The following is a 27,205-nucleotide window of genomic DNA, read 5'->3' as shown; positions in this document are numbered from 1 at the left end:
TCTCCTCCAGTGTTGTGTTTTGAAGCAAGAACATGATGTCTTTCCTTTCGTGGTCTGTCATTTTTTTCCCAACCTTGACACTTCACTACATTTATATTTCCCCCTTACTCGTCATTTAGTTCCTGCCCTCCTGTTAGTTTGATTTACAGGATCCTCTGTCTTCATGTTTCTCTCAGGCCAGAGCACTCTTTCCTCTCAGGATGGTGAGGATTTCTCAGAGCACCCAGTGGGCGTTGCCCTCCATGGTCTCAGCAAGATCTATGGCGACCGAGTAGCTATTGAAAACCTTAACGTTTCCTTTTACGAGGGCCACGTCACCTCGCTGCTTGGTCACAATGGAGCCGGCAAGACCACCACCATGTATGTGTGGCATATTTTTTCAGTCAGTTTTCACTGTCTCAGCATGTCTTAACTGAATACAAATGCATTTTGACCATTCATATACCGTATGTGCTGTCTTTTAAATTTGATTTGTGCATCCCTTTAATCATCTCAAGGGTCTGCTGCTGACAGGGAGATTGTTTTGTCCAAATCTGGCACAGCAAATGTACCGTGGCAGAGATTAGCCTGGCAGGTCCTCATTAACTGGAGTACTTACATTTACATTTTAAATGTGACTAATTTTGCTGATGCTCTTTTTTAGAGCACTACACTATGAATGCAGCAGCAGAATACAATCCAGCAATGTTAAAAACAACCAAGTCCATGATGGGATTTCATGTGTTTAATATTCTCAGGACCAAGAAATTGTAATTCAAGAGTAAAGTTTAAAAAATAGCTAATGGGGAGAAAACATTCAGGCATTTTTAACATTTTATACCCAGGTAGCAAATATGAACAAAAGTATTTGAACTGTATTGAAATGCATTTGAATTCTATTTGAACTCTTTCACAATTATGAAACATAAAATAGCCAAGAAATCATCATAACTAATTCTGCATGAGCTGTTAAACCATCAACACTGGCACCATACTTTGTGCTTAGGTCCCTCCTGACTGGCCTTTTCGCCCCCTCTGCGGGCACCATCGAGGTGTATGGCAGAGACATGCAGACCAACATTGATGACATCCGCAAAGATCTTGGGGTGTGCATGCAATATGATGTCCTCTTTGACCACATGACAACCAAGGAGCACCTGCTGCTGTACGGCCAGATCAAGGCCCCACACTGGTCACACAGGGAACTGCGTGAACAAGTCCGCATGTGAGTTACTGGTCACACAGTACAGTGAGCATGCTCAGTGTCATCATGCCAGTCAACGGCATCTTTAACAATAAAAAGGAAATAATGGTTCTGCAGGGCCAGCCGAAGCCTTTATGGGGCTCTAAGCAATATTTGATTTGTGGGCTTGGCTCTATCAGTAGGATCAAGACTAGAATTAGAATTAGAATTAGAATTAGAATTAGAATTAGAATCAGAATCAGAATCAGAATCAGAATCAGAATTGGCAAGTATCTGTACACAAACAAGGAATTTGACTCAGTGCTCTCAGTGTACTAATGAACCTTAGACAAAACAGAAATACAACTACAAGCAAGGACAACAAAGCTGAACAAAGGTAGACTTAAACATTTAACAGTTGTAAAGGTTATTTATTGACAATGATGATAATGATAATGATAAAAAGTAGGCTGTATACCATACTATCTTGATCATTCACACCTATTACACTCTCATTATCAATTGTATTAGTTGTACCTGTGTTAACTTGCTCACACAGTACTAAGTGGCACTCTAAACATGTACAAAACCCAATAACAGGATAACATAATAATGATTTTAGATTAAAGTTACTCATTTCAATAACACAGTTATTATTACCATGATTACTTGTTCCTCTTTTCAGCAGTCACTTGTTAACAGAAACTGTCATTTAGATGTTTTTACAGCAACTTTCCTCCAGATGTACTCTGTCACTTTGACATGTGATGTGTCGCTGGGTTATGTTTGGGTCTGTCTATATCCAGGTAGCCTTGGATGTATAAAGGGTTACAGCATTGGAGGCGGGGCTCTGCTCATTCCTATGAAAGTTGCTGAGTGGTGCATGAAGTCAAAAAAGACTTCCTGTGCATAAAAGTACTCAGGTCTTCAGCATTGTTGGGTCCATAGAGCATCTGCCAAGCCAGCTAGCTCTCCGCTAACATGAATGGGAATAAAATTATTTGATCGTTCAGCTCCACTTAAACAACTTTATCAATACACACCGGCCGTATCTTTTACAGTGATCGGTTTATTCTTTTAGACATTTTCTTGGACCATTCACTAACATGCGTCATGTATGTTATTCACGGTTCACAGTTTTGGATCAAACAAACGTGATGATCCTCAGTAGTTACTCATAGAAGAGTAAGAAGAAGTTAGTAAGAGTTAGTAACAACTAGTACCAATTTATTGTAGATGTGTCGGGTTACCAGTTTTGGGGCCTCCTGGTGACTGCAGCGCCTTAAGCAGCCGCTTAGTTGGCTGCTAGGACGGGTCAAATAGGAAGGAGAAAGTTAAAAAAATCCAAGTAACATTCATTTATGGTCATAATCAGATTTTATTTTTAATACTGTAATTTACAGGTCTCTCAGCCTTGGTGCAAAATTATTGTTACACTTGTTATCCTTGAAATAGGCCCCAACTTAAGCATCTCAGCAGCTTTAAGTGTATGTTACTTCTACAGTCATTTAATGCAGATTGAGAACGCTATTGTTCTCTGAGACTTAGTGTGGCAGCCACTATGAATAGGTGCTCCCAACCAAAGGCTTCTCAGCTTCCCCTCTCCCCCTCTTTCCTGTCCAGACCTGTTAAGAGTTAGGGTGCCGTGTTCACTATGTCAACAAGGGGGATTTCAGCAAAGTACCCGGCAGCAGCCGGGCAAAGATTTACCACGGACCTGACATGGCCCTGTAGCCCAGCTGGCAGTTCTAGATGGCTTCATCTGTATAGGAAAAATAGAGAACAACACTTTTCCCCATGTCAGGCTCCCATTTTCCATAAGAATTTTGTCATATTTGATTTTATGACTTTTTGTCCTTTGCACCTTCTTAGATAAGTTTGTGGGAACAAGCATTGGAAAAATAATTTTTCATTCTGTGGCATCATTAAGCCATGGGTTGAACCCCCAGTTGCATCATGAAACTATGTCTGGAGGGTTACTGCATAACAAGAGGAGCAGTAATAAGCCTGAACCTAAAGGCAAGACACTGTACCTCTCCACTGGTTCCTGTAGTTCAGAAACCCCAACTGGGTAACTAATGGAACTAAAACTCAGAAACTGGGTTGTAATGCATAAAAATATGTTAACATGAGCTCCATGTTAAATGCTTTTCACTGACACCCCTACCAGGATCCTAGAAGAGACAGACATGCATGCTCACAGACACAAGCGGGTGGGCACCCTGTCGGGCGGCATGAAGCGCAAGCTGTCAATCTCCATCGCCTTCATAGGGGGCTCACGCTTGGTGGTTCTGGATGAGCCAACCACAGGAGTCGATCCTTGCTCTAGGCGTAGCATCTGGGACATTGTTATCCAGCACAAGAAACGTGAGTGTCTCAGACACACACATACACACACACACACACACTACAGAAAGTATCCCTGTTAATTTGATTTCATCCAACGCCAAGTTGCAGCTACTACAACTGCTTATTACTGTCTCCACAACTACTATGGCTGCCATTGACAATAATGAGAATAACACGTAGAACAGGGAAAAATAACAAGAAGATAAGAGAACAGAGCAAAACCAGCGACATATTTTCTCCTTCTAAGTCATGTGGGGTCCCGCAAGGCTCAAAACTTGGCTCGATTCCGTTCAGTTTTTATCTGCTGCCCTTCGGCCATCTTATGCGTCACTTTGATTCAGAGCCCTACCATACTAATATAATATAATATAATATAATGTAATGTAATGTAATGTAATTTAATGTAATGTAATATAATATAATATACACAGAACAAAAGATGCTTATGAGATATTGAACAGGTGAACAGATAGATGAGTCAGATAATGAAGCACTGACCCCCCCTAACCATCATGTTTCCTTGATCTAGGACATGGACATCAATGAAGAATACAAGCATTCTTTATTATCAGCCTAAACCTTGTAAAAAATACTCAAATTCACATTCTGTACTGCATGCGCACACACACACACGTTTTCCACTGAAGAATCTCATCTCATAAAAGGGAAAAGAGAAGAGCAGGAAAGTGCAGTGAACTCGGAGTCGACCATGAAAGACTTTTCTCAGGCTTCTGACTTTAAATTTAGCATATAATTAATCTAAAAGAAATCAAAAACTATTTTTCTTCAGGCTGTCTTACGGCAGCAGCAGTAATGGCAGGGAGACTGCTAAATGGCATATAATTGGAGATGTGGAAAATATCCTGTGTAATTGTCCCTGTCTCAGATGTTAGGGAGAGTTTGTTGCCAGGGGAATCTGTTTCAAAATAAACTTTCCTCATCTCTCACTGTTTGTTTGCCTGTTTCTCCAATGAGTGGTCTGTACAAGGCACAGCATGTGCATCGCTTTGGCTCCAACTCCTTCAATACTTTACAGACTAGCCTCACTGGTAAACATAATCTCACTGCATGCATTTCACTTTCACATTCATTAATATTCACACAATTCTCCTTAATTCCTTTAGTTGGGTGATAATATAATAATGCATCCACAAATAATGCTGATTGTTTTGTGTTGACGCCCTCTCAGATCGCACCATCATCATGTCCACCCACCACCTGGATGAGGCTGAAGTACTGAGCGACCGCATCACCTTCTTGGAGAGAGGAGGATTGAAATGCTGTGGATCCCCCCTCTACCTGAAAGACAAGCTGGGTCAGGGCTACAAGCTCACTCTCACCAAGAAGGTATTGGTCCTCAATCCAGTCACCACATCCAGCTAAAGCTCTTTGTTTTCCACAACATGAAATTATCATGAAAATATCAGGTGACATTTTTTAAATTCTTTTATCTTTTAAGTAACAGCATATGTCTGAAGTGTTTTATTCATAATTTCTGTTACAGTGATACATCTTAGGCAATGCCCTGCCAGCATAAATAGTTACAATACAGTACATTATTATGAAGGAGCTATTCATGTGTAAATAAATCCTAGGTTTTATTTCTGCCACCCTGAACACTAAAGCTGCACACAAAACATATTGCAATAGTGTGATTTTTAAGAGATGTATTCGAAAAACTGCTAAATGGGCTGATTTGAACACAACTTGTGCTCTGCTGACTGCTGCAAATTGACTCAAGCTATACCTTCAACTGCTTTCCTAATGTAGCAATATAGTATGCTTTATCACAGTTACACACTTTGGTTAAACGTAAAGTTTTCTTGAGTATTCTGTATTCTGACTGCTTCTTACATCTGTTTCAGGCTGTATCAAAGGCCTTTTTCTATTGTAGTGCTCAATCATTTGAACAACCTAGAGGCAAAAACCCGTCAGACAGTGTCAAACTAAATATGTTGCCAGTTTCCTGAAGCTTATCTCATCCTTAAAAGCTCATAATTTACTATACACTATATTATTGAAAAAAAGGAACAACATTTTATAACTAACAGCTGTGTTTTTCAGTAATCCATCTCACGTGTACCTGACACTACCGAGGTACTCTTATTTCAAACAATACAGCTGCCTTCACAGGCCATGTACTAGCTCATGCCATATGTGTGTAAAAGCAAGCCAAAGCGTATTTTGTGTTTCGAGTCTCATTTTAAGTGGATAACAGCAGTGATTGTGCATTGGGCTGTAAGTGATGCCAAAAAGTGGGTTTGCAGGCGGTGAATGGTAGAGCATACCATCCATAAAGAAAAATAACAAAAGAAACAGTAGAAAAAGCCATTCCGAACCCATTCCTACTGTTCTATTTGCAGATGCTGAACCTAGAATCTGAGCAGATCGACGATGTTGAACTGAAAGCCTTCATACAAGCTCATGTACCCGAAGCGCAACTGAAGGAAGCCCAAGGGGGAGACATGGTCTACTCACTGCCCCCCTTCACGTCATCCAACGCCTCCTCATACCGCTCCCTCCTGACCGCGCTGGACTCCAACCTGGATGCCCTGCAGCTGGGGGGCTATGGCATCTCTGACACCACTCTAGAGGAGGTAAGCTTATACGCAGCCACAGTGGAGAAAAAAACAACAGGCTCAACTGCTGAGCACATTTGAATATTCCCTATCCAAAATAGGGCACCTCGAAATGTGCTCATGTTCACAGTGACATGTAAGCATAATCATATTAAATATATATTTTATATGTTCTTTGATGTACACGGATGCTAATGTTTTCTTTTTATCTGTAGGTGTTCCTCCAATTGACTCACGAAAACACAGAAGCTGGAGCTGAGGACGGCCCCCCGACTATCTCGGGGACGATTTCTGACACCGAATCCATCAGCAGCTTCCCTACAGATCCCAGTGGAAGCATCTCCAGCTTTGGTGACACGATCAGTGAGTTCACTCACTTTTACGTTACCCGTTCCTTATTTTGTTGTCATACCTTCCTTTCTCCCTTTCTTCCCTCCATCCCTCCTCTCTTTCCTCCTGTCGCCTGCACACATCACATTCAATAAAACAAGCACCGAATTATATTATAATATCTATTAGAGCAAAAGTATACATGTAGGAAAATGTTGCATTAAGTTCATACAATTCCTATTTAAACATTTTACAGAATTTACTTCTATATGTGCCGTAACATCAACAGTTAGTGTTCATATAGTCACCAGTTTATCGAGACATTCGTCTGTTTTATAAAATACTTTATAATACTCACTTGGCTGACCTAGTTCATAAGCTTCTACAATTGGAACACCCTTCTTGATGGATTTAACTGCCATCTCAAGTGATACAATCTACCTGTGAACCTTTGGAGCAGTGTGCCCTAGAGAGGAAAAGCAGGCACTATCAAGACAGCAAGACAACAAGAAAGTTAATTACATTAGTGCAAAAATTTGTCAATCCTGTGTCCATTTTTTCTGCCATGTGTTCCAGAGCTTACGGGTTCATCCATGGTGAGCGGAATGGCCCTGGCCTGGCAGCAGGCGACAGCCATACTGATCAAGAGGTTCCACCACAGCCGCAGAGACTGGAAGGGTCTGATCTCCCAGATTCTGCTCCCTGTTCTGTTCATGGTGTTTGCTATGGGCCTGGGCTCTATCAAGAAAGACCTGAGGAACTATCCCGAGCTGAAGCTCAGCCCAGCACTTTACAACTTCGAGCCGAGCTACTCTTTCTTCAGGTCAGTCCTCATAACAAAAAAAAAAAGATACAAGGGAGCAGTGGGAAGGGAGGACAATAAAGTAAAAAAGGTCAATCAGCCGAGCATGTTTGAAGCAGTTCAATCAAACTCTGAAGTTTTGCTCTTTTACTTCAGTAAATTTGTTGAGGTCAGACCAATGCCACTGAGACTCAGGTGGCAAAAAATAACCACACTAAAACACATGAAAAAGTGGGTGTTGTCCAAGCAAATGTTGATATAATTTATCTGCTCAATTTGAGGAAATAGCTTGTGGTTTTAAAGCACAAACGTGATAAATTATAGCAAAGGCTAGAGGCAGATCAGACAAGTCAGGAACAAAGGAACAGTTCAGGGATTTGTTGATAAAAATCAAGATACATGAACCTACTGGTATGAGTAAAAAGTCTGAACAGAAGGGACTGACAGTCCACTGGTGGAAAAGCACCAACAAAAAAGAAATCTCAACAATCTGGGCACTGACTGGGTGAAAGGAGCTTGTATATGTACTGATTGGGGAATGCAACACAGGTGAGCAGGGGGATGTGGGAGTCAGGTGATCAAGATTGATGGGGAAAGTCCGAGGACATCTGGTGCACAGGTGGAGAGTGGCAATAAAGCTTAATAGAGATACAGGGGCCTGGGGAAGTGGGGATGTGGGCTGAAAGGAGGGGCACAGAGGCCGAATGGACAAGCATAGCCACAGGTGAGGAGAATGTTTACTATAGGGTGCACTATAGTCAAATAAAATGTTGAAACCGCAGGCCTGCTAACTGCAACACCTCTGCAACTTCCACAAAGGCTTGATGCATCCCCTTACCTGACTGCCCTGATGTGCTCCTGCATCGTTCATGAGAGACGACATGTCTTACTTGTTCTAAAATGAATTTGAAGCTGTAGTTTGTTGAAGGGCGGACAGACCTTAAGAGAGAACGAGGGAGAACGTGAGGGAAAGAGATGATTGTGATGAAGACGGCTGAGATGTGAGATCAAAGTGGGAGAGATTAAGAGTGTCATAAGGTTGTGAGATGTCTTCATTCTTGAGAAGTGCTGTTGTTAGATCAAGGCGCTATGTTGCCAGGGAGAAAATGCTGAGGTGCCAATCTGTATCAAAGACAGCGCGGATGTTCTCCCCAGTCCTCTTAAGCTTGATATACAAAAGAAGTAGAAAAATAATACATTTTTTAGGGATTTTAGATAGTTGACGGACGAAGATGTAGACTGTAGATTGTAACTCAAATGTAAATTGTTTATGAACTTTCTGAGTTTTCAGACTTGCCTGTATGAACAATGCAACTGTAATGATCAGTGATTTTTTTTTTCCATACCTCTGTGTAACTGTTGTGAATTAGTAAATGCCAATTTCAGATTCTTTATAAAAGGCCTGATGATTGTTCTCTCTGTTGATACCGTGTTAGAGCCTTTTAAAACAACATTTTCTTTGGGCTACATCCTGTTATTATTGTTGTAATTATGGTGTAGTTCACTAAAATATCTGTGTTTCCTTTGAGTTGAATCTGACTGTTTTCTGGCTCCACAGCAACAAAAATCCCAACTCCAAGCGCCTGGTGGACACCATGATGTCATTCCCTGGGATCGATAACGCCTGCCTCGACGAGCCCGATAACCTGTACGTAATCTCACATCAAATGCCTTTTTTTTTCTTTCCTGAAAATGATAAATTCGTCTGTGATACTCTGGGTGCTCCAGCTCAGTCTCTCTATGTATTCTACCCTTTTCCACATGCACATTGTTTTCATATTTCACTCATTGTCATTCGCTTCACGCCTCCTCTTTCACCTTGTTTCATTTTTTAGTCTCCCTCCAATTCCTGCAGCTCTCTTTCTCTCTCTCTCACTGGTCTTTGTCATGTCCCTCTGCTGCTCAGCTCAACGTATGTGGCTGAAAGCCTGCAGCAGGACGCTGCGATGTGAGAGCATCATTTGTATTCCATAAACACCCTGTGTTTATAGGGGAGATTTTCCCCTTACAGGCACTCAAATCAATGTTGGCACTCATGAACCAGACCCCGGAGGCATTTTTAAATTCTCTGCAAAAAAATAAATATAATAGAGGAAGAGAAGGAAAGATACTATGGTGCAAAAGGCACTGGGTGTTTTGCTGATGATGCCCTATAATCACAACATGACAGCGACTGAAAGGGTGCTGAGGGCTAAATTTTCATACAGTAGATTACCTTTATAGAAAATATAATGATTGTGGTCATTGGTATTGACTGATTCAAAGTAACAGGTGTGCATGTGAGTGTGCCAGTGGGCAAAGACATGTGCATTGCTACAGCCTCTTTTTGATCTGAACAAAGTGTACCTTACAGCATTTTGCAAAAACAAAATGTGGAGGAGTTGAACATCAACCCCCACACAAACACATTTGATACACAATATGATATTACAACACATATTAAACTGCTTTGAAAGCTGTTTTGAACTGATATCAGAGAAAATACTTAGGTCTCACAAAAGTCACACAAATACCCAGCTGCTGTATGAATGGTTGCAGATTTTGGCATTTTCTGTGACACTTTATGTACACAGGTTTCTACTATTGATGTAGGCCATCATCAGACGTGTTGTGGGGTTTGCCAAGGAATAGACTTGTGGCATTATCACGCACCGCAGGCTCCCATCATTTCACTCTGTGAATGTTTTTCTTTTAAGGGTCTGCACAAGAAGCACAAACCACTGGAGCTCCAGAGGGAACAACCCCAAAGCATTTAGTGTCTGTAAATGCACCCCTCAGGAACAGGTGAGACTAGGTCACCGAGAGCCGCACGTGTGTGTCTGTGTGTGTGTGTGTCAGTGTGTGTCAGTGTGGGTACATCTGTGTCTTCCTGTGCTCAGGTGCATGATTGTTTTAAAAAAGGGCAAGTGCAATGCGTTTTTCTCTCCCGTACACTGCAGATCTGTGATGGGAAACATTTCCAGCCCCCCCACAAGAAGATCCCCTCATCTCAGATTGTGTATAACATCAGCGGCATTAATGTGGAGAACTACCTGGTGGCAACAACGAATGACTTCATGAGGAACCGGTGAATACAACCAGTGTTTCCATTAGGTTTAAGGAAGCCACATCATAGATCGAGCAGTCTGAGTGGTAATCTACTCTGAACCGAACTAAACCATGAACTATATGAGGCGATGATCCAAGAAATCCAAGTAGTTATATTGGATATTATCTCCTATTTTAGAAATGCATTTCATTATATGACATTTTGGTGAGTTATCATAGTCTGAAATAGTTTGCAAGTAAAAGTATGGGGCTCAATTTGTTTCGGCTTTATTAGATTAGATTAGACGATTGACTCAAACGGAAAATGTATTTTTTCCTGTCAGTCTTTTAAATAATATACATCAGTTAACTGGGAAGCTTTTAATAGGTAAAACTGGCGATGTTGCTATTGCAAGGAAAGTGAATTGTAGACATTACAAGGATGTGCAAAAATTGCAGTTGCAGCCTAAAAGCTTAGCTTCCCTTATTACTCTGTTATACTCTGTTATGCAATACAAATGGGCTCCTAGGGTCTTGTCAGCCATGTGAATCGTACTTTTAATGTGGGTCTGATGCTTTTACCCAAAATGCCTCTCACCTGGTAGGTGGATATTTGCTTTGATTAAAAGAAAAGAATTTTTTTTTTTTTTTTTCAGGTATGGTGGCTTTGATTTTGGCATGCCACTCCCTCCTGACTTACAAATGGACCTAAAAGGAGTGCCCAAAAACCGAACTCTGTCTAAGGTAACTTTGTCTCCTGCTTCCCTGCTGCCTGTCTCATTTCCACTTGAATCACTGCACTGGTGAATAGTTAAAAAATAAAGCATGACTTCCTAAAGTAGTTTGGCTACAAGATCAAGGCTTGCAGAAGGAGCTGCTCATTCACAGCATCAGCGTGATGCAGTAAAGCATCATGAATATGCTTTACTGCACTAATTGTGCCACTGTGTTGTTGTGTAAATTTCCTCCAATGATGGCGTCTGCCGTAACTATATCTGTTAAGTCCTGGTTGAAAACAGAAAACATCTGAAAGCATGAAAGCATAAAACATGAAAACATCTGAAAGTATATAGCAGAGATGTAGTAGACTTACATTCCCTGATATGTAGCACTTTGAGTGATGGTTTATTTGCATGTCTGTGCTTGTGTTTACATGGGTTTAGGTCTGGTTCAACCCTGAGGGCCACCACACAATGCCAGCATACTTAAACAGCCTCAACAACTTCATCCTACGCTCCAATCTCCCAGCAGACAAAGATCCAAGTGAATATGGTAAGCTTGAGTTTACAAAAAAAAAGTACTTGGAACTTGTAAAACTTCACTGATAAGCCAAAACGATAGATTGTGACATTTTAGTTTAATTGATAAAGGATTATACACATACAAAGGTGAAGATCACTGCTATTCAGTTTTTACATGGTGCTATGCATATGTTACTTTTTACTCCTATTTTGTAGTGTTTTATTGATTTATACATATTATTTTTGGTGGGATTGCCCTTTCCCTTTCCCTTTCTTCATGCAGACCCACAGGACTCCCTGGTTATTTTTAAAACACAGGCTGAGGAAAAGGTTTGAAAATTGAAAATAAGACATGACAGGCATTACGCAAAATGGATGTACACATCAGTATTAGGAAAATCTATCGAGAAAGATGCTACTGATTGAACCCCGAGTGCATTCTGTATGCTAAATATAAAGAGAGCTGTAAAGAGTGTGTTACCTCATGGTTCATTTCACTGGATTAAAGCCAGAGGGTGCTGTATGTCCTTAGACTCACATCAGTATGTGTGGTGAATACTGATGAGTGCCGTTCACTGGGGAGCTATGCTAAAGAGAACGAGGCTGGTTCACGTTTTCAGTACTGTTTCAGCTCTTAGTATCACCCTGACCATCTGCCTACCAGCAGGAGCACGCAAGCACAGACACACACTCAAACTAACACTCATGAAGAAATGCTCATAAAAACATACAGTGCATGCACAGAAGTACATACACACATTTTCTCTTTCCCACTGGATGACAAAAGTGCTTGAGGGTAGAGTGTAATCATTTAAATGTTACCTGCAAATTCACAGCGGTAGCGGAGGGTGTCAGGGGTGGAGATCCAGGGAGATTACTTTTCAAGGTGATGGTTTATCTGTCAAATGGGAAACCCTCACATTGTGTGCTGCAGTACCAACCTTCTAGGTTGGGACTCATCAGAGGTCTGTTCCAAATTGTTTTTTTCAAGCCATTCTCGCAGGATTTCTGCCCACCGTCTCACATGTGGCATCACACTGCTGTCTGCTCCTGTCCACGCTAGAGATGCATATCATCACCCTCAGCAGTGCTATGAATTGAAAGTCTGTCTGTTCCATCCTCCACTGAAAAACTGTTACTTTGGAAGATGCGAACTGAAACAAACCTTACAAAACAGTAAGAACTAAAATGTTATAGATTATGACCCATTTTGCAGTTTGGCTACATCATTTTGGGCTCTGAGCAGTCTGCAGATAAATCGATAATGAATATAATCGTTAGTTGCAGCTGTACTTCTTTCCCATTGGAAAAGATACAAACCCAATCTGCAAACATCTGACTTCAGAACAATAGCAATGTAGTGTTAATAATTACAGATCAGATTTGGATTAGTCGATAGAACCCATCAATTCCACCAAAGTGCCCATTAGCAAGCCATTGAGCCTTCAACCTGCTCCACGGCTGCTGTGCTCTGGCTGAACTCACCCTCCTCTATCTCAGGAAATATAAACAGAGACATATATGGGAGCAGCTCATGTCTGTGAGCATCTATACGACCCTGAAAAAATGATAAAGAAAATTCAATTTCCTTTGTGTGCACTGGCAAATGAAATCATCTTGCACTATATTTTTCAATTAACTATGTTCCAGGCTAAGAGAATATCATTGCTCATTTGGTTCCTGTGCTGAAAAATTGCCTGTATGGAGTTGTTTTTCCATTGCTAACACAATATTCTGTTTCTTTCTGTTACAGCCATCTCAGTTTCCAGTCACCCTTATTTCGGCCGGCCGGATGATGAAGATTCAATGTACGGGCTACACTATATTTTTCCCTCTCCTGCACTGACTGTCAGTACAATGTCAAAGGCAGTTGTGAAAAAGATTCTCATTAGCATTCTAATTGGTGAAAATATCCCCAAATTAGTCAAGTCATCATGAATAATGGCTGTTGTGTGGCTGAGCCCAAGATAAATTATGAAAGCATCCTACTTTTCAATTCAGGACATCAAAGTCAGAGTGGACTCAGGGCGAGGAGGTACATGACAGCAGTATTTACCCATATTTGATTTTCTAAATGGATTTCCCTGAGCTTGCACTATTGATCAAAGTCCCAATATAATGAGTGTTTACCCTGAAGGTGGCACAGAGGTGGATTGATTCTACCCCACTCCCCAAAATGAGTTTATTCAAAATACTCCACATTCTGTTTTAGAGACTGCGGAATGAGCGCTTGTGTGTGTTTTCATATATGCATGCATGTTGTCCAGAGGTCAAATCAAATCATTCCAGTGTTGTGCTAAGTCGAGGCTGTGGCCTCATGTTGGTCCAGCCTCTCCAGATCCTTATTAGCACAAACCTTTTCCCTGGCCATTTACCTCTGTTTACTGCCCCGCTCCACATTTTTTATGTGTGTTGTATTTTTGTAGCCTGCTAAGGTACCGTAGCTGCTAAAGGTGCAGTGTGAAAGTCGTGTGAAAGATACAATAGGCTTAAATGTCTTGATTCTCACAGTGTGATAGGTTTGCCTATGGGAACAATTCTAAGGCTATCTTGGCCGTACAGATAACAGCCCAGCTCAGTAGCTGCTGCTGCTGGCTATCCTCTGTAGTTAGTGCTGCCCTAAAACACCCACCACATGTCACTCTCTGCTGTTCTCTCTCCTTCCCACTCGGTCACTACCAGCTTCATCATCATCATCCTCTTTTTCAGCCTCTTGTAACTTATTCTGTTTGGTTGGTGGTGTTATGCCCTGTCCAGAGGGGAGAGGAAAAGGTTCTACAGTAGCATGTAGGATAGGAAATAGAGCCTGGGAACAGGTAGAGGCATCAAGAAAGTTTGAATGAGTGCACTTGGTTGAAGAGTAACTGAGGGATCAAAGCCTCAGCTGGTTGTCTGGGCTCCAGTCTGGGCAATAGGCTGTGCAGCCTCACAGCAGCACCGCTGGCTTACTAACTATACAGCACTGGCAGTGCTCGTGTTCTCTATATGAAGCCATCTGTTTCTTTTGCAGTTATTATCTTGTCAGAGGTGAAGCACAAGCATCTCTCTAACAAAGCTGTTTGTTATTAATGGAATTCCAATTATTGTGAGCCACTTCAATAGTTCAAATGAGTCAAGTCCCAGCAGGGAACGACATGATAGTTTGTAGGACGGATTTAAAGTGAGCCATTGTTTTGGAAAAGAATTGCACCAGGTTGCCTCATTCAAAGTGACTCAACACGCCAGCGTTTATTTGATTCATTTGTGCACTAAACCTGTATCTATTACACAGAACATAGTAAAAGACGACAGGAATTTGGCACAATTGTTTACCATCCAGGAATATAATTGTCATTAATTGAGTCAGTGTGGTTGAATAATTTACTAATTGTGGACATGACTGGCAATTAATGCCATATTGGTGTCAATGACATCATGATTCTGTTTTTCCCTCACAGCGTCCAGGGAATGCTCCAGATCCTTGTAGCTATGTGTGTGATGACGGGTTACTCAATCACGACAGCGAGCTTCGCCATCTATGAAGTCAGTGAACACCACAGCGGCTCCAAGAGGCTCCAGCACATCTCTGGCATCAGTGAACCCTTCTACTGGGCTGTGAACTTCTTTTATGACATGGTAACGTCTTCTCATCAGCAAACAGGAGACCCGCATAGACATCTCACTAACCTGGTTAAATGTAGTCAGATCCATGTGTCAAGCTCAATAAAAGCAAAAGCAAGCATATGTATGATATGTACCCGCCCATGATCGATTGCACCAGCATATGCAAAACGTTGCCATCTACTTAGATCTTTTCATTAATTGAGAGCACAAAATATTTGTATGCCACCATTAATGCATTGATTATTAATATTGAACCAAATCTTTCAATTAAGCGACATGCCCTCATGTGGCTGCATTATATCCCTTTTTTTCCACAGGTCATCTATCTGATCCCCGTGACCTTGACTGTTGGCGTGATCGCAGCCTTCCAGGTTCCAGCATTCACGGATCGGCAAAATTTGGGTGCTGTCACCCTGCTCCTGGTGCTCTTTGGGTGAGTAATTTGGCCTCACAACATCTGTGAATGTTGAAAAGTCTAGTAACCTATTCACAGGGATTTAGGGGGGGGGGGATTTGCAAAGCCTGCTACTACATTTTTTGGCACTGTTGGTCTTTTGACTTGTTTTACTCATGACATCATTGTCCAAAAGGGATTTGACTATGAATTAGACTATCATGAGGTTGACAAATTTGAATAAATTATTCAGAAACAATGTCGCTGTACTAACCTTGACAAAATGAGCTGTTAACTCGATTATTAAAGGAAAGCTATGTTTTATTATTAGATTTTTTTTTAGCTCTGTCGATCTATCAATCATTTATGACAACATTGTACTCACCTAGTGCCAAAATCTCAAAACACTGCAGTATCACTCAACACTGGTTCAGTGGTCTTTTTGGGTTTCTTGCCACATGTTTTTGTTAATGGTGCCAGCTCCTGAGATCTCAGCAACTACATAGCTGAGCATGATGTTGTCATAACTGATCAAACAAATCAAAATGCAAAGAACAGCTCATTATCCAAGACATACCACTATATTTGTCAAATGTGGTGGATGGCTGCAAAGTATCCAAAAACATTGGGGAATGGACCAAAACCCATTTGATGAAGCTTCATTCTGCAGCAGCACAATCACTCTCACCATGTACCCAAACATCCCAGGAGTTTTTCTAATGCCAAACAGCAGAATGTTCTTGGCTGGTATTGGTGATCGTCTGACCTCAGTCGATACGACCAAATGTTTCATGCAAAAGATTTGCCAAAGTAATCAGATCAATTAATAATTTCTTAAACTTTAAAAATGTTGTATTTTCACGACTCTGTTGTATGTTACTTTGCGTGTTACCATGTTGCATTTACAACACTGAGCATAAGGAAGCTGCTGTTCTTCAAACACAAACACAGCTCAGTTTTCTCAGAATTTCTTGCAAAGACAGATGGTGGTAGGGCTGAAAAGCTGATAGAAAATTTGTTACCAGCATGTTTATCCTATTCAAGCCAAAGATGCTAGAGAGAGGGAGGGAGACGGATCAGGAAGCAACAGGGTTTATGGCTGTAACAATATGACTTGGTGTGAGAAAGACTAGCTAGCTATCGTCTCGAGACACCAAGCTTTTAAAACCAAGCTACCAATTTGGCAATGAGATTTTTGGAAAGGTGTCAAGCCAACGTCATCCCACATCTGGATTACTGAGATTACTTACATCATTCCCCAACTGTATCTGAAGCTTAGTCTCCTATGTTTCCTGTTGCTGTCGCAGGCCTCGTCCTGAGCCCTAGATCTTAGGAGGCCAAGTCAGCACTCTGCTTCTCATTTATCAGACAGATGTCTCCCTCCCAAGCAATGAATAATCACAGCGCTCCATCTGTCAGGCTGCACCCACCTGGTCTGGTCTGCAGCCTTCTTGCTTCTGTTCCCTGTCATGGCTTGGCTCCCACAGTCTGCCTACCAAGCACCTTTTTTTGGGCATGGCACGCCGATGCTTTGTCTCTGTCTGGCTCTATCTGTTTGTGTCTGTCTCTTTCTTTTCCCACCCTAGTTTTTCCGTCTTCTTCTCTGTCTCCCTCCTTCTCTTCCTTTCTGTTTCGCTGACCCAGACACCCCAATCAAATGAACAAGCAGATTATGTGAGAGAAAAGGGAAAAAAAAGAAAAGGATGTTCTGCCACCAGGGGAATAAAGGGAGAAGTAATTTATCTTCTTCTCTTTTGGCATCACGACTGAATGTTTACCCTCCTCATGGTGTAGTATTTTTCCTCCTTCCCTTTTCAGTATTCTGTGGTGCCTGGTTTCATCAGGCTCACAGCTGCTATGTTTAGTCTGTTAAACCACTTCAGTTAAAAACTGCAAGGTCAAGTCATTTTAGACGATGCATTTGAGAGGAGGACTGTAGAAATTTTCCATATCCACTTTGTGTGTTTGTCTTTGTGGGCTTTCTGCATTTGAAACCAGCCCAGCCAGATCACAGCAGGGCTATTTTAAGGTGTATGTGTGGAACTATTTTTACTCCGTGCTGTGTATAAAGGATCCTGTCACTGTCATTTCCTCAGGTTTGCAACCTTCCCGTGGATGTATCTGTTATCAGGTGTCTTCAGGGATGCAGAGATAGCCTTCATCATCTATGTGTGCATCAACCTCTTCATCAGTATCAACACCATTATGTCCACCTCCATTCTGTACTTTCTGGGCCAAATTTCAACACGCAACCCAGAGGTAAGCGAACGCTGCCAAGTGCACATGCCATAGAGGAAGTTAAATGCACACTTAAAAGTATACCTGTTCATTCATTGTTGAATGAAAGCCATTCAGTCCCTGTAGCTCTAGTGATACGTGGTAGCAGTGGAGTTAAAAGGGCTAGCATACTACACATATTCAATGACAGGAAAGTGAAGATTATTCTGCATGAGCTCTCAGGCTACTTTAGACTCAGTTTTACATCTGCCCTCCTTTCCCTCTCTCTACACCCTCCCCCCTTCCCTCTCTCAATACCTTTTGTTCTGTCCTTCCCTCCTGCAGGTAATCCAGGACATCTTCAACCGTCTGTGCAACGCCTTCCTAATCTTCCCGCAGTTCAACTTTGGGAACGGGATGTTGCAGCTGGCCAGGATGAACATAGAGGTCCAGATCCTCAGTGGCTATGACATTGACGCCTATCAGAACCCATTCTCCACAGATGTCCTGGGCTGGATGTTCATCGCGTCCTTCATCCAAGGCGTGGTCTTCTTCACCCTGCGCCTCCTGCTCAACAAGTTTCTCATGCGCAAAGTCAGGTGAGGAAAACAGGATGCCATGAATGATCATGAACTCCTGTGGTACACATCCAGCCTTGTAAGTGAATTGAGAATATCAGTTCAATTGGTTTTCACCTGAACATTGTTTAATAGTCCCCTTGCAGGACCGAAGCTGAGAATATGCAAATGAGTGGTTGAACATTTATCCCTTCAAATAAACAAAGACAACAGTGCATAGTGAAACTATGCTTAATATAAATATACATTTCCAAATTCTTTTTTGAAAAATAAAAGCCAAAATTGTTGCGCCCCAAAGATATTAGAAGCCTGAGCCACTTCGATTGTCACCAAGTTTCAATCAGTTACAGATTTAATGGAGTGTTTTCTGTGTCTCTGCCAGTTATTCACATCAGCTTCAACACCCAGAAGTTAATATGAAAAAATACTTTTCCCTTTGCAGGCATCTGATTTGGGGCAGAAAGACTGTGCCCCAGGCGGCTTGTGAGGACGAGGACGAGGATGTGGCGGCTGAGCACCTGCGAGTGTCCAGTGGAGCAGCCAGCTCAGACATACTGCAGGTCAACCAGCTCACTAAAGTCTATCAGCACCTCAAGAAGAAGGTCCCTGCTGTCAAGAGGCTCTCTGTGGGCATCCCTGCGGGAGAGGTAAGCCTAAGCCTTAACCCATAGTAGGAATGCGAATTTAAAATGCAAGCAAAATCAATTTAAGTCAGCAGGATAATGAAAGGGGCATTGCTTAATTACTGCCTATTGTCAAGCTCTTGTGGCAAGTATGACTATAATTATCCAAATCATCACAAAATAACATAAATTACTGGGTGGATTCGTCTGTAGAATATACAACTGTATTGCCAGTAATGAATATATATGCATAGTTTGTAACCAATTTTGACATCCAATATTACCTCAGAATCGTATCCCTCTGCATGATGGCTGCTTGTAAGATGGGATACTTAAATACTGTGAACTGGACAAATGCTGCAGGATTGCTGAACAATGAGTGTTCACTTACAGTGCTTTGGTCTGCTGGGAGTGAACGGAGCAGGAAAAACCACCACCTTCAAGATGCTGACTGGGGATGTTAGCCCCACCGATGGCACAGCACAGATCAGGGACCGGGATGGGTAAGCTGTTGATGAATTTATTTGTTCATCGTCAAGCACATGCAATGCAAACTTGAAGTAACACTGACTTCAAGACAGCTTAAAAACCACTATTAAGAATTTGAATCTATCGTATTTTACCTTTTCAGTGAGAATAACGATGCTTTTCTTTTCTTTTTCATTTGCTATCCTCTCTGTTTCTGCAATAGTGTATGCCTAGTACATAAAAGTAAAATAGATTTTCTAGAAAAAGAATTTATCTTTATTTTTATTGGTTAAAGTCCATTTTATGGTTGCTGGCTGCAGCCTATATTTACCCTTTGGCTTTTCCTTGTGCTTATACTTGCTGCATGCACATTTCTAAATACATCAGGTTAATATTTGTATTATTAAAATGTATTCCTGCAATCCGAAGATGATTTATGAGCATCATTATAAGAGGACAAAACAGAAGCAAACCCATCACAGGACAAAGCTTGATTTCATTTTTACAGGTGCCCAAGCTGCACTGTCTAATGAATCTGAGCTAGATTCAATTTGCATAACACAAATATCCACAAATGAGGGATGTTATCGCCTCGCATCAGCCAAAATTGGAACATAAATGGTGTGGGATTTTGCAAGTAGCAGCTGTAGCGTATATCTGTATCTCAGGTGCTCCTATACAGGTATAATTACCTCTGTAAACACAAGTCAGACTGCCTGTTACAGCTCTGTTGTTAAGCACAGCACACTCCAGACTGTTTGGCCAATGGAGCACCTTACATGTCCGTCTGCCCCACCCCATGTAGTGGATGCCATTTAAGAGAATATGTCTGTCTTTGTCTTTTTTCCCCAGGCGGTTGGTAGACATCATACAGTGCCGTAACAAGGGAATAAACATCGGCTACTGTCCCCAGGTGGATGCGCTGGACGATCTGCTCACTGGAGAAGAGCACTTGTACTTCTACGCTCGCATTCGAGGCATCTCAAAGAGGGAGATAGACAGGGTAAGGAAGAGCCGCAGACTCTGTGCTGCTCATCAAAGCTCCGGGTAGTGTCAACACCATCCACAAAATGACACGAGATCTGATATAAATTCAAAGGTGCACTCGCACTGCAGGACTAGTAACTGTTGATGCTTCCATGCATACTAAATCAGAGGGTGTAAAGTATTGAGTGACGTGTAATGAAAGCTGTACTATCTGGGGCAAAATGGAAAAGCTTTTGTTGTCAGCTTGTGCAATCCAAACTTCAGAATTAAGCTGATGCTGTATGCTTCACTGCAGGCAAATTTACATTTAAACGATACTTTGATGATGAGAGGATCTCATTTGACATGTCACTTTAGCCCCATTCTTCCCATTTATCTTTCTGAGAACTAATCAATCTTGCTTCTGTGGTGATTACTGAGTGTGCCTGTCTTTTGCTGCTGTTGCTGCTGCTGCAGATGGTGACATCAGAATCTGCAGAGCAACCAATCAACAATTATGCGATTTCTGCTTTTCCATCTTATTGTTTATTTAAGAAGCAGGAGAGAAGCAGCTCTAACACGTGTGAAAATGTGTAGAAAACTTCATGACAACATATAGATTGTATGCAGGAAAACATCTGTCTTTGATAGCCTCTCTCTCTCTTTCTCTACACCATTGTGCAACGTTGGATGCAGAAGCACAAAACATTGATTATCTCTGACAATCTCAGTCATGTCACAAACAGAATTACACACACATTAGCAAGGATGCACATAGACACACGCACATACGCAGACTGTGAAGCACACAAAATGGATCTGTCCAGCTCTAATCCCCTTCACTGCTGTTGTTACAGCTCCTCTTCTCTGGTCAGGACAGTGACAACAATGGTTATAATGGCCGCGGCATCGATGTCGGGCTAATTCACAAAGATGAGGTTATATATAGAGCTCCTCTTATGTTGTTTCTCACTGACAGTCCCTTAGCTGTGGATAATGAGACAAGCCCTAATGGGGTCATTTTGCATTGACATGATTTTGTCAGGCTTAATGAGCTGTTACATCAAAGGTGATAGAAAGGGGCTTTTATGAGAGAACATAAAAAGCCCACATGTTTTGATCTGAACCAGTCAGGTATATGCTAAATTTATGTTACCAGTGCTAATCATTCAAATGCAGCTGCTGATACTGTATATTTGTCTAAAGTACCTAATGTCCTACACTGTGTTCTAATAACCTGGTTGAGTAAACTCAGGATCATGTGGAAAAATCAACTCTAAAGACAAATCCTATTACAGAGAAAAAGTAGAGAAAGCTATCCATTGCATTGGTTTGCTTCATTGATCTAGTTTCCAAACAGCAACTGATGGGGAAAAGGCTAAAGCGTACCGATGGGAAATCACCTCAAGCTGTTTGAAAATTAACCGGTATTTAAAGCACACTCTTTCATGTGATGAAGTAGGCAGGCATAGAGATGAAGTTACGAGCAATTAAAGTTTTTTTTTATTCATTTCTGCTTTCAGTGCAGTTGAACACACAGGATCAACTAACATGCACCAAATGTTCTCTAAAGCTGCATCCTGAAAACAGTATGAAGTTTAGATAAAATAAAGTCACCAAGTGAAGTCATCATTGTTGTACAAACAAAATTAAATATGCATGGGAGTGGGACAGATAGATAGATGGCTCAGTTATTTGCAGTGCAGCTGCACTGGACAGAATAGGGGATGGCCATAACAGCAATGAACATGAATGTCAAGTAGCAAATAAGTCGTAGGGCCACCCTTCGCCCTCAGAAAAGCTTTATGTAAATGTGCCTTTCCCTGCTGTGATTAGTTCCTGAATTGTGTGTAGTGGGATATTGGACTCCAGTCGATGGAGTGGATGGAAAACCAACTTCCTGTTAAGGTTTTGTTTTGTTTAAATCAGCTGGAGCCACAGATGGGAGGGTTAACTTGATCCTCATGAGCATGAAACAAGGAAACAGCATGCTGGTCTATGAAATTATCACATTATACTACATCATTATCATACTCCTTTATGGTCATGGAGCCAGGCATAGCAGTCCTTAATCTCCCAATATGTGACTGCCAGACAATTACATATTTTCCCCAATGGTTAGCAGTTTACAACAGACATAGGTTGTATTAACTGCTGTTTTCTATTATTTATATATTGTCATTCTTACACCAGATCATATGTTTTATGGTATTTATCAGCTAGTACGCTAAGCATCTTGTTGTTTAAATGTTTAAAGATGGTTGTCCATGCAATAATGAATAACTTAGTTGATGCCTGTAAGTTAAACACGACTCGTCTGTGTGGCCACCTCCTACTTGTGATTAGTGCATGTAAACCTATAATCCCTCTCTATATGGTGCTCGTTATTTTGTTCAGCCACTGTATAATCCCCTCCATGTTTCCCTTAAAGGTGGTGAACTACCTACTGAAGAGGCTGGAGCTGAACTACCACAGAAACATCATCACTGATGGTTACAGCTGCGGCACCCGCAGGAAGCTCTCTACTGCTCTGTCTCTCGTTGGCCATCCGCAAATCCTGCTCCTGGTGAGGACACAGCTGTTCACGCCGCTGTAGCTGCCCACTTCATTGCCTAACTGGCCACCAGACAACAAATATCAAATTAACTGTATACTGCTGTTCCTCCTGAAAGGGTCTTTGAAGTAAAGTAGATATTGATACCCTAGACTCGACTTCATTAGTCTGCTTCCTGAGGCTTATCCTAGGGTGGTCTTCCCTGCAACTTTCAGCTTCGTTTCTACCTTATGTCTCTATCAAATTCTCCTTTCTCTTGCTTTTTTCTCTTTCCTTCTTTCCTTTAATTCTCACCATCTGTTTTGTTTCCTCTGTGTGTCTCCTTAATTTCCCCATTCTCTCTTGAGTTTTCCTTCTGCCTTTTGTCTTTCTCACCGTCTCTCTCTCTTCATTTCTTCCCTTACCTTCCCTTTTTTGCTTTGCCGGTAGCACTGGGCCTCCCATCTCCCTTCCTGTTTTACAATTACGCTGTTCTGTTTGCTCTTTCCTAGTCATCCTACCCTTGTTTTTTTCCTTCGCCTATGTACTGCACACTGTTTGGAACATACTACCTTCCTCAATTAAGTCCTTGTTTTTTCTTGATCTCTCTCCCTCGATTTCACCCTTCTTCTCTTCCTTTCACACATACTGCTATCCCCTTGTAATTTCATCCTCACTCTGCAGGATGAGCCAAGCTCTGGTATGGACCCTCGCACCAAGCGTCACCTGTGGAAAATCATCTCTGAAGAAGTGAAAGGAAAATGTGCTGTGGTCCTCACCTCTCACAGGTTAGAAGAGTATCACATACGTACACCTGCTACAGTCTGTCTTCATTGATCTTACTCTGCAGGTTGTCCATCAAGAAAAAGCTTTGGATATCACAGATAAATACATTACTAAATTCCAGTATTTGAATTGAATACACAAATTGTTTTGGATTAGGGCTATAATTACTGTTAAAAAGGAAGGTTTTTTTCCCCACAATGTAACATAGATAATGACAACTTGCATAGTTAATTACTATATTCTGAAAGGATCCTTTCGTGACCTTTTGTCTTTCTCTCTTTATCTCCATATCTCAGCATGGAGGAGTGTGAGGCGCTGTGCAGCCGTCTTGCCATCATGGTGAAAGGTCAATTCCGTTGCCTGGGCTCCCTGCAGCACATTAAGAACAGGTTAGTGACCTCTGTTCATCCCCCAATCCAGCCATTGCTGCTCCCACCACTGTGCCTCTGCAGTCTCTTATCCCCCCCCCCCCCCCCCCCCCCTTCCCCCCTTGTCGTCCTTTGTACAACTGATTGCTCAGTTTTGATTGTCATACCAGTGTACGCCTCCCCCCCCACCACCCACTCCTCAGACATGTAATAACACACGCTTTGTTCATAAAATCTCTTTCATGCAGGTTTGGCAGCGGGTTCACTGTGAAGATGTACTTGGCCAAGGCCTCCTGTGATGCAGAGGCAATCACTAGCTTCATGCAGCGCCGATTCCCCAGCACTTATCTCAAGGTGAGCTTTGCCAGCTATCAAAAATAGTCAAGAGTACTTTGTAGAGAAGAGAAAAGACCAAGTTTACATTAGAGTGGGATGTTGCAAGACAACGGATGAAATGGTAGTGTGTATGCATGATGCTTTGTGCTTATCAGTCAAGGGAGCATTAATTGATCATCTTAAAACCCCAGCTGTATCATATGTGCCCTCACATGAACTAGCTACAGTTAAAAGGCTTTAAAGCAGCATTAGATAGATCTTTTTTGAAACGGATCAAGCTGATTTTGTCACTTTATAACATTGTAAGCATTTTGGCAAGTTGTTTCTGTCAACCCGACAAATGTAAGTCCATTTAGCTCTGATTTGGTCTTTCTAACTCCTGAGATAAATATCTGTCTCTCTTTGTCAGCTAAATCCTCCATGTTCACAAGCTAGGCACTATGTTTGTCTGCTGCATGCAGTGAGTTTATCAGTGAGTTTTTCTGCTTAAAAAAGCTGCTTGATGCAGCCAGAAATGAGGAAAATCAAAACAGCAAAGTTCGGGGCTATGAAACCAAAATAATGAGCTGAAGGACGCTAAAAATAAAAACTATAGAGCTTAGGTGAACTGCAGAGTTAAATGATAATTCTCTGTCTCCCCCATTTGTGACCCCTTTCACATTACAAATATGACAATGTTGATATGAATTTTAAAGAAGAGTAGAAAGAAACTCATTCTATAAGGATCTGCTGTTTTCCAGGAATTAGTCTCACTCACCCCCTTAATTCAGTATATATACAGTATATTGTAACAGTGTGTAGATATTATAGTTGGTATAATCAGCTTTTCACTGTGTTTTACCTATTGTTTAAAACAGAGAGCATATTTTGGGATATTTAACCCTCTACTTGTGCATTCGTCTTCAATAAACAGGACCAACACTCCACTATGGTGGAGTACCACATACCAGTTGCTCCGGGAGGGGTGGCTGACATCTTTGACCAGCTGGAGTCCAACAAAAATGCTCTGCAGATCAAACACTTCTCTGTGAGCCAGACCACACTGGATGAGGTGAGAAAACTAGACATGGCATAAACAGAGACAAAGGGAGAACCAGTGTGAGGTTTTTTTTTTTAGGGGTGGGTAGATGGCAGTGAGGAATAGAAAAAAGGGACAGGAGATGAGAGAATAAAAGTGAGGGTGGTAGGGGAAGCAGGGACAGAAGAAAGTTGAGTGGGAGTGAAAGAGTGAGTTGAGAAAGTTTAAAAGAGGCAGAGGGAAACTGACAGAGGGTATGCCTGGGGGGAAATAAATGGAATATGAGTTAGGGACAGAATCCATGAGCTTTATATGCAGCCAGTGCTGATATTCTTCAACCACTCTGCTCTTCTGGGGCTCTGGGATTGGAAGATACCATTAGCAGAATAAAGAAAGGGGGGTCGGGGAGTGAAACTAACCAGCAGATTAGCTAAATCTATAGAGTTCGGAGGAAAAAAATGATTGTTTTTTATGTTGGCATGATACTTAAATTATTACTGAACCCTCACAGGTCTTCATCAACTTTGCCATGGGAAAGATTGGCATGGACACCATACCAATTCAGAGCGAAGACGAATGTGGTGGCCTGGGCTCCATTAAGGCAGAACAAACGTAGAACTGACTGCCATCTTTTCTTTGCCATTTTGTCCTTGTCCTCTGTGAAATGAAACACAGTAACTGTTCATAGTAAATCTGCTCTTAATCCGCCCTTAATATGTGAAAACAGGAGCTTAAATCATTCATGTTTTAACTATACTGAAGTGTCTTTGCTTTGATCATATGAAGGCTAACTTTCTCTCCGTACCAAATTAAACTATTGATGAAGAGCAGAAGAGCACATACACATTTGCATACATGTAAAGATGGAAAAAGTTGACAAATTGAAGTCTTATATGTTCACTGACTTTTCCTATCTTACAGGTCACACACCTGTTTACCAGATCTTATTATTTATATGGAACAAAATTGATCATGTAGGCTATTGATTTCTCTGTGTGGTTGGGGCGCTGTTTACTATTAGAGGAGTATACCAAGCAAATCAAAAATATATAGTATAAATATTTTCAATTTGACCTTATATCACATAATTTTAAAGCACTTATACACCAAACATGTAATGCGTCTAAAGAAGTACATTTTTAATCAAATGTAAAAGAAAATATTCAAATCCTCAACATGCACTTTTCCCATACTCATTAAAACTTCCTCTAAGGGCATACCTAACTTTTAGAATTAATGTATTGAATAATTAATGGACTCTTTCCTGCTTATGGACCAGTTCCATATGGTCTTGAATGTATCAAGCCTATTTTTATTATTCTAATAAAGCTATTTTTCAATTGCAACTTCTGTTCATTTGTCTATTGTGCATGTTTTTCTTATATTTCTGCAGCGGACCTCATTCAAGATCAAGACACTTTTCCCATTGTTTGTGTATAGGAGCTTTTCATGCCTTGTGTCCCTTAAAGGTCTGTGTCTTGATCTAATGGGGAGAACACAGTAGGCTAAATATACAGATCTGAAATGCCAAAGGGATATAGCCATGGGTCACAGCTAAAATAGAGATGATGGAAACAGAAACTAATTAAAACATGCACATTTTTCTGTTTGAAAAATAGTGCTTGTGCACATAATCTACCCTGATGACTCAAACATAATATTTCTTGAATGAGTCTTGGATTTTCAATTAGAGTGGAGGCCATTCATTAGCATTAATGACATTAAACCTGACGAGACAGATACGATTTATTTCACAATTTTTGATTCAACCTAATAATGATGTATATTTGTTTATGATATTACACAATAGTTGGGTAATACAATA

The 27,205-nt window shown here is 41.3% G+C and overlaps 1 protein-coding gene across 1 annotated transcript in view; it reads left to right on the top strand.

Moving 5' to 3' along the window:
- Nucleotides 1-26,730, top strand: part of abca12 (ATP-binding cassette, sub-family A (ABC1), member 12) — a 62,784-nt gene extending 36,054 nt beyond the window's left edge. Inside the window, exons 45-70 of the mRNA XM_070838360.1 lie at nucleotides 177-360; nucleotides 986-1,204; nucleotides 3,333-3,529; nucleotides 4,701-4,858; nucleotides 5,875-6,108; nucleotides 6,306-6,453; nucleotides 6,997-7,243; nucleotides 8,781-8,870; nucleotides 9,919-10,006; nucleotides 10,162-10,289; nucleotides 10,906-10,993; nucleotides 11,413-11,521; nucleotides 13,244-13,298; nucleotides 14,928-15,105; nucleotides 15,411-15,526; nucleotides 17,584-17,746; nucleotides 18,050-18,303; nucleotides 18,725-18,929; nucleotides 19,299-19,408; nucleotides 20,226-20,376; nucleotides 22,771-22,905; nucleotides 23,557-23,660; nucleotides 23,955-24,047; nucleotides 24,275-24,380; nucleotides 25,276-25,413; nucleotides 25,892-26,730. Of these exons, the coding sequence (XP_070694461.1) occupies nucleotides 177-360; nucleotides 986-1,204; nucleotides 3,333-3,529; nucleotides 4,701-4,858; nucleotides 5,875-6,108; nucleotides 6,306-6,453; nucleotides 6,997-7,243; nucleotides 8,781-8,870; nucleotides 9,919-10,006; nucleotides 10,162-10,289; nucleotides 10,906-10,993; nucleotides 11,413-11,521; nucleotides 13,244-13,298; nucleotides 14,928-15,105; nucleotides 15,411-15,526; nucleotides 17,584-17,746; nucleotides 18,050-18,303; nucleotides 18,725-18,929; nucleotides 19,299-19,408; nucleotides 20,226-20,376; nucleotides 22,771-22,905; nucleotides 23,557-23,660; nucleotides 23,955-24,047; nucleotides 24,275-24,380; nucleotides 25,276-25,413; nucleotides 25,892-25,996 (3,803 nt within the window). The 3' untranslated portion in view covers nucleotides 25,997-26,730. The remainder of the gene's footprint in view (nucleotides 1-176; nucleotides 361-985; nucleotides 1,205-3,332; nucleotides 3,530-4,700; nucleotides 4,859-5,874; nucleotides 6,109-6,305; nucleotides 6,454-6,996; nucleotides 7,244-8,780; nucleotides 8,871-9,918; nucleotides 10,007-10,161; nucleotides 10,290-10,905; nucleotides 10,994-11,412; nucleotides 11,522-13,243; nucleotides 13,299-14,927; nucleotides 15,106-15,410; nucleotides 15,527-17,583; nucleotides 17,747-18,049; nucleotides 18,304-18,724; nucleotides 18,930-19,298; nucleotides 19,409-20,225; nucleotides 20,377-22,770; nucleotides 22,906-23,556; nucleotides 23,661-23,954; nucleotides 24,048-24,274; nucleotides 24,381-25,275; nucleotides 25,414-25,891) is intronic.
- The last annotated feature ends 475 nt before the right edge of the window (nucleotides 26,731-27,205 follow it).

The sequence above is a fragment of the Pempheris klunzingeri genome, chromosome 10 (genome assembly GCF_042242105.1).
Source record: "Pempheris klunzingeri isolate RE-2024b chromosome 10, fPemKlu1.hap1, whole genome shotgun sequence".
Classification (NCBI taxonomy): Eukaryota; Metazoa; Chordata; class Actinopteri; order Acropomatiformes; family Pempheridae; genus Pempheris; species Pempheris klunzingeri.
This window is presented reverse-complemented; position numbering and strand designations above follow the sequence as displayed.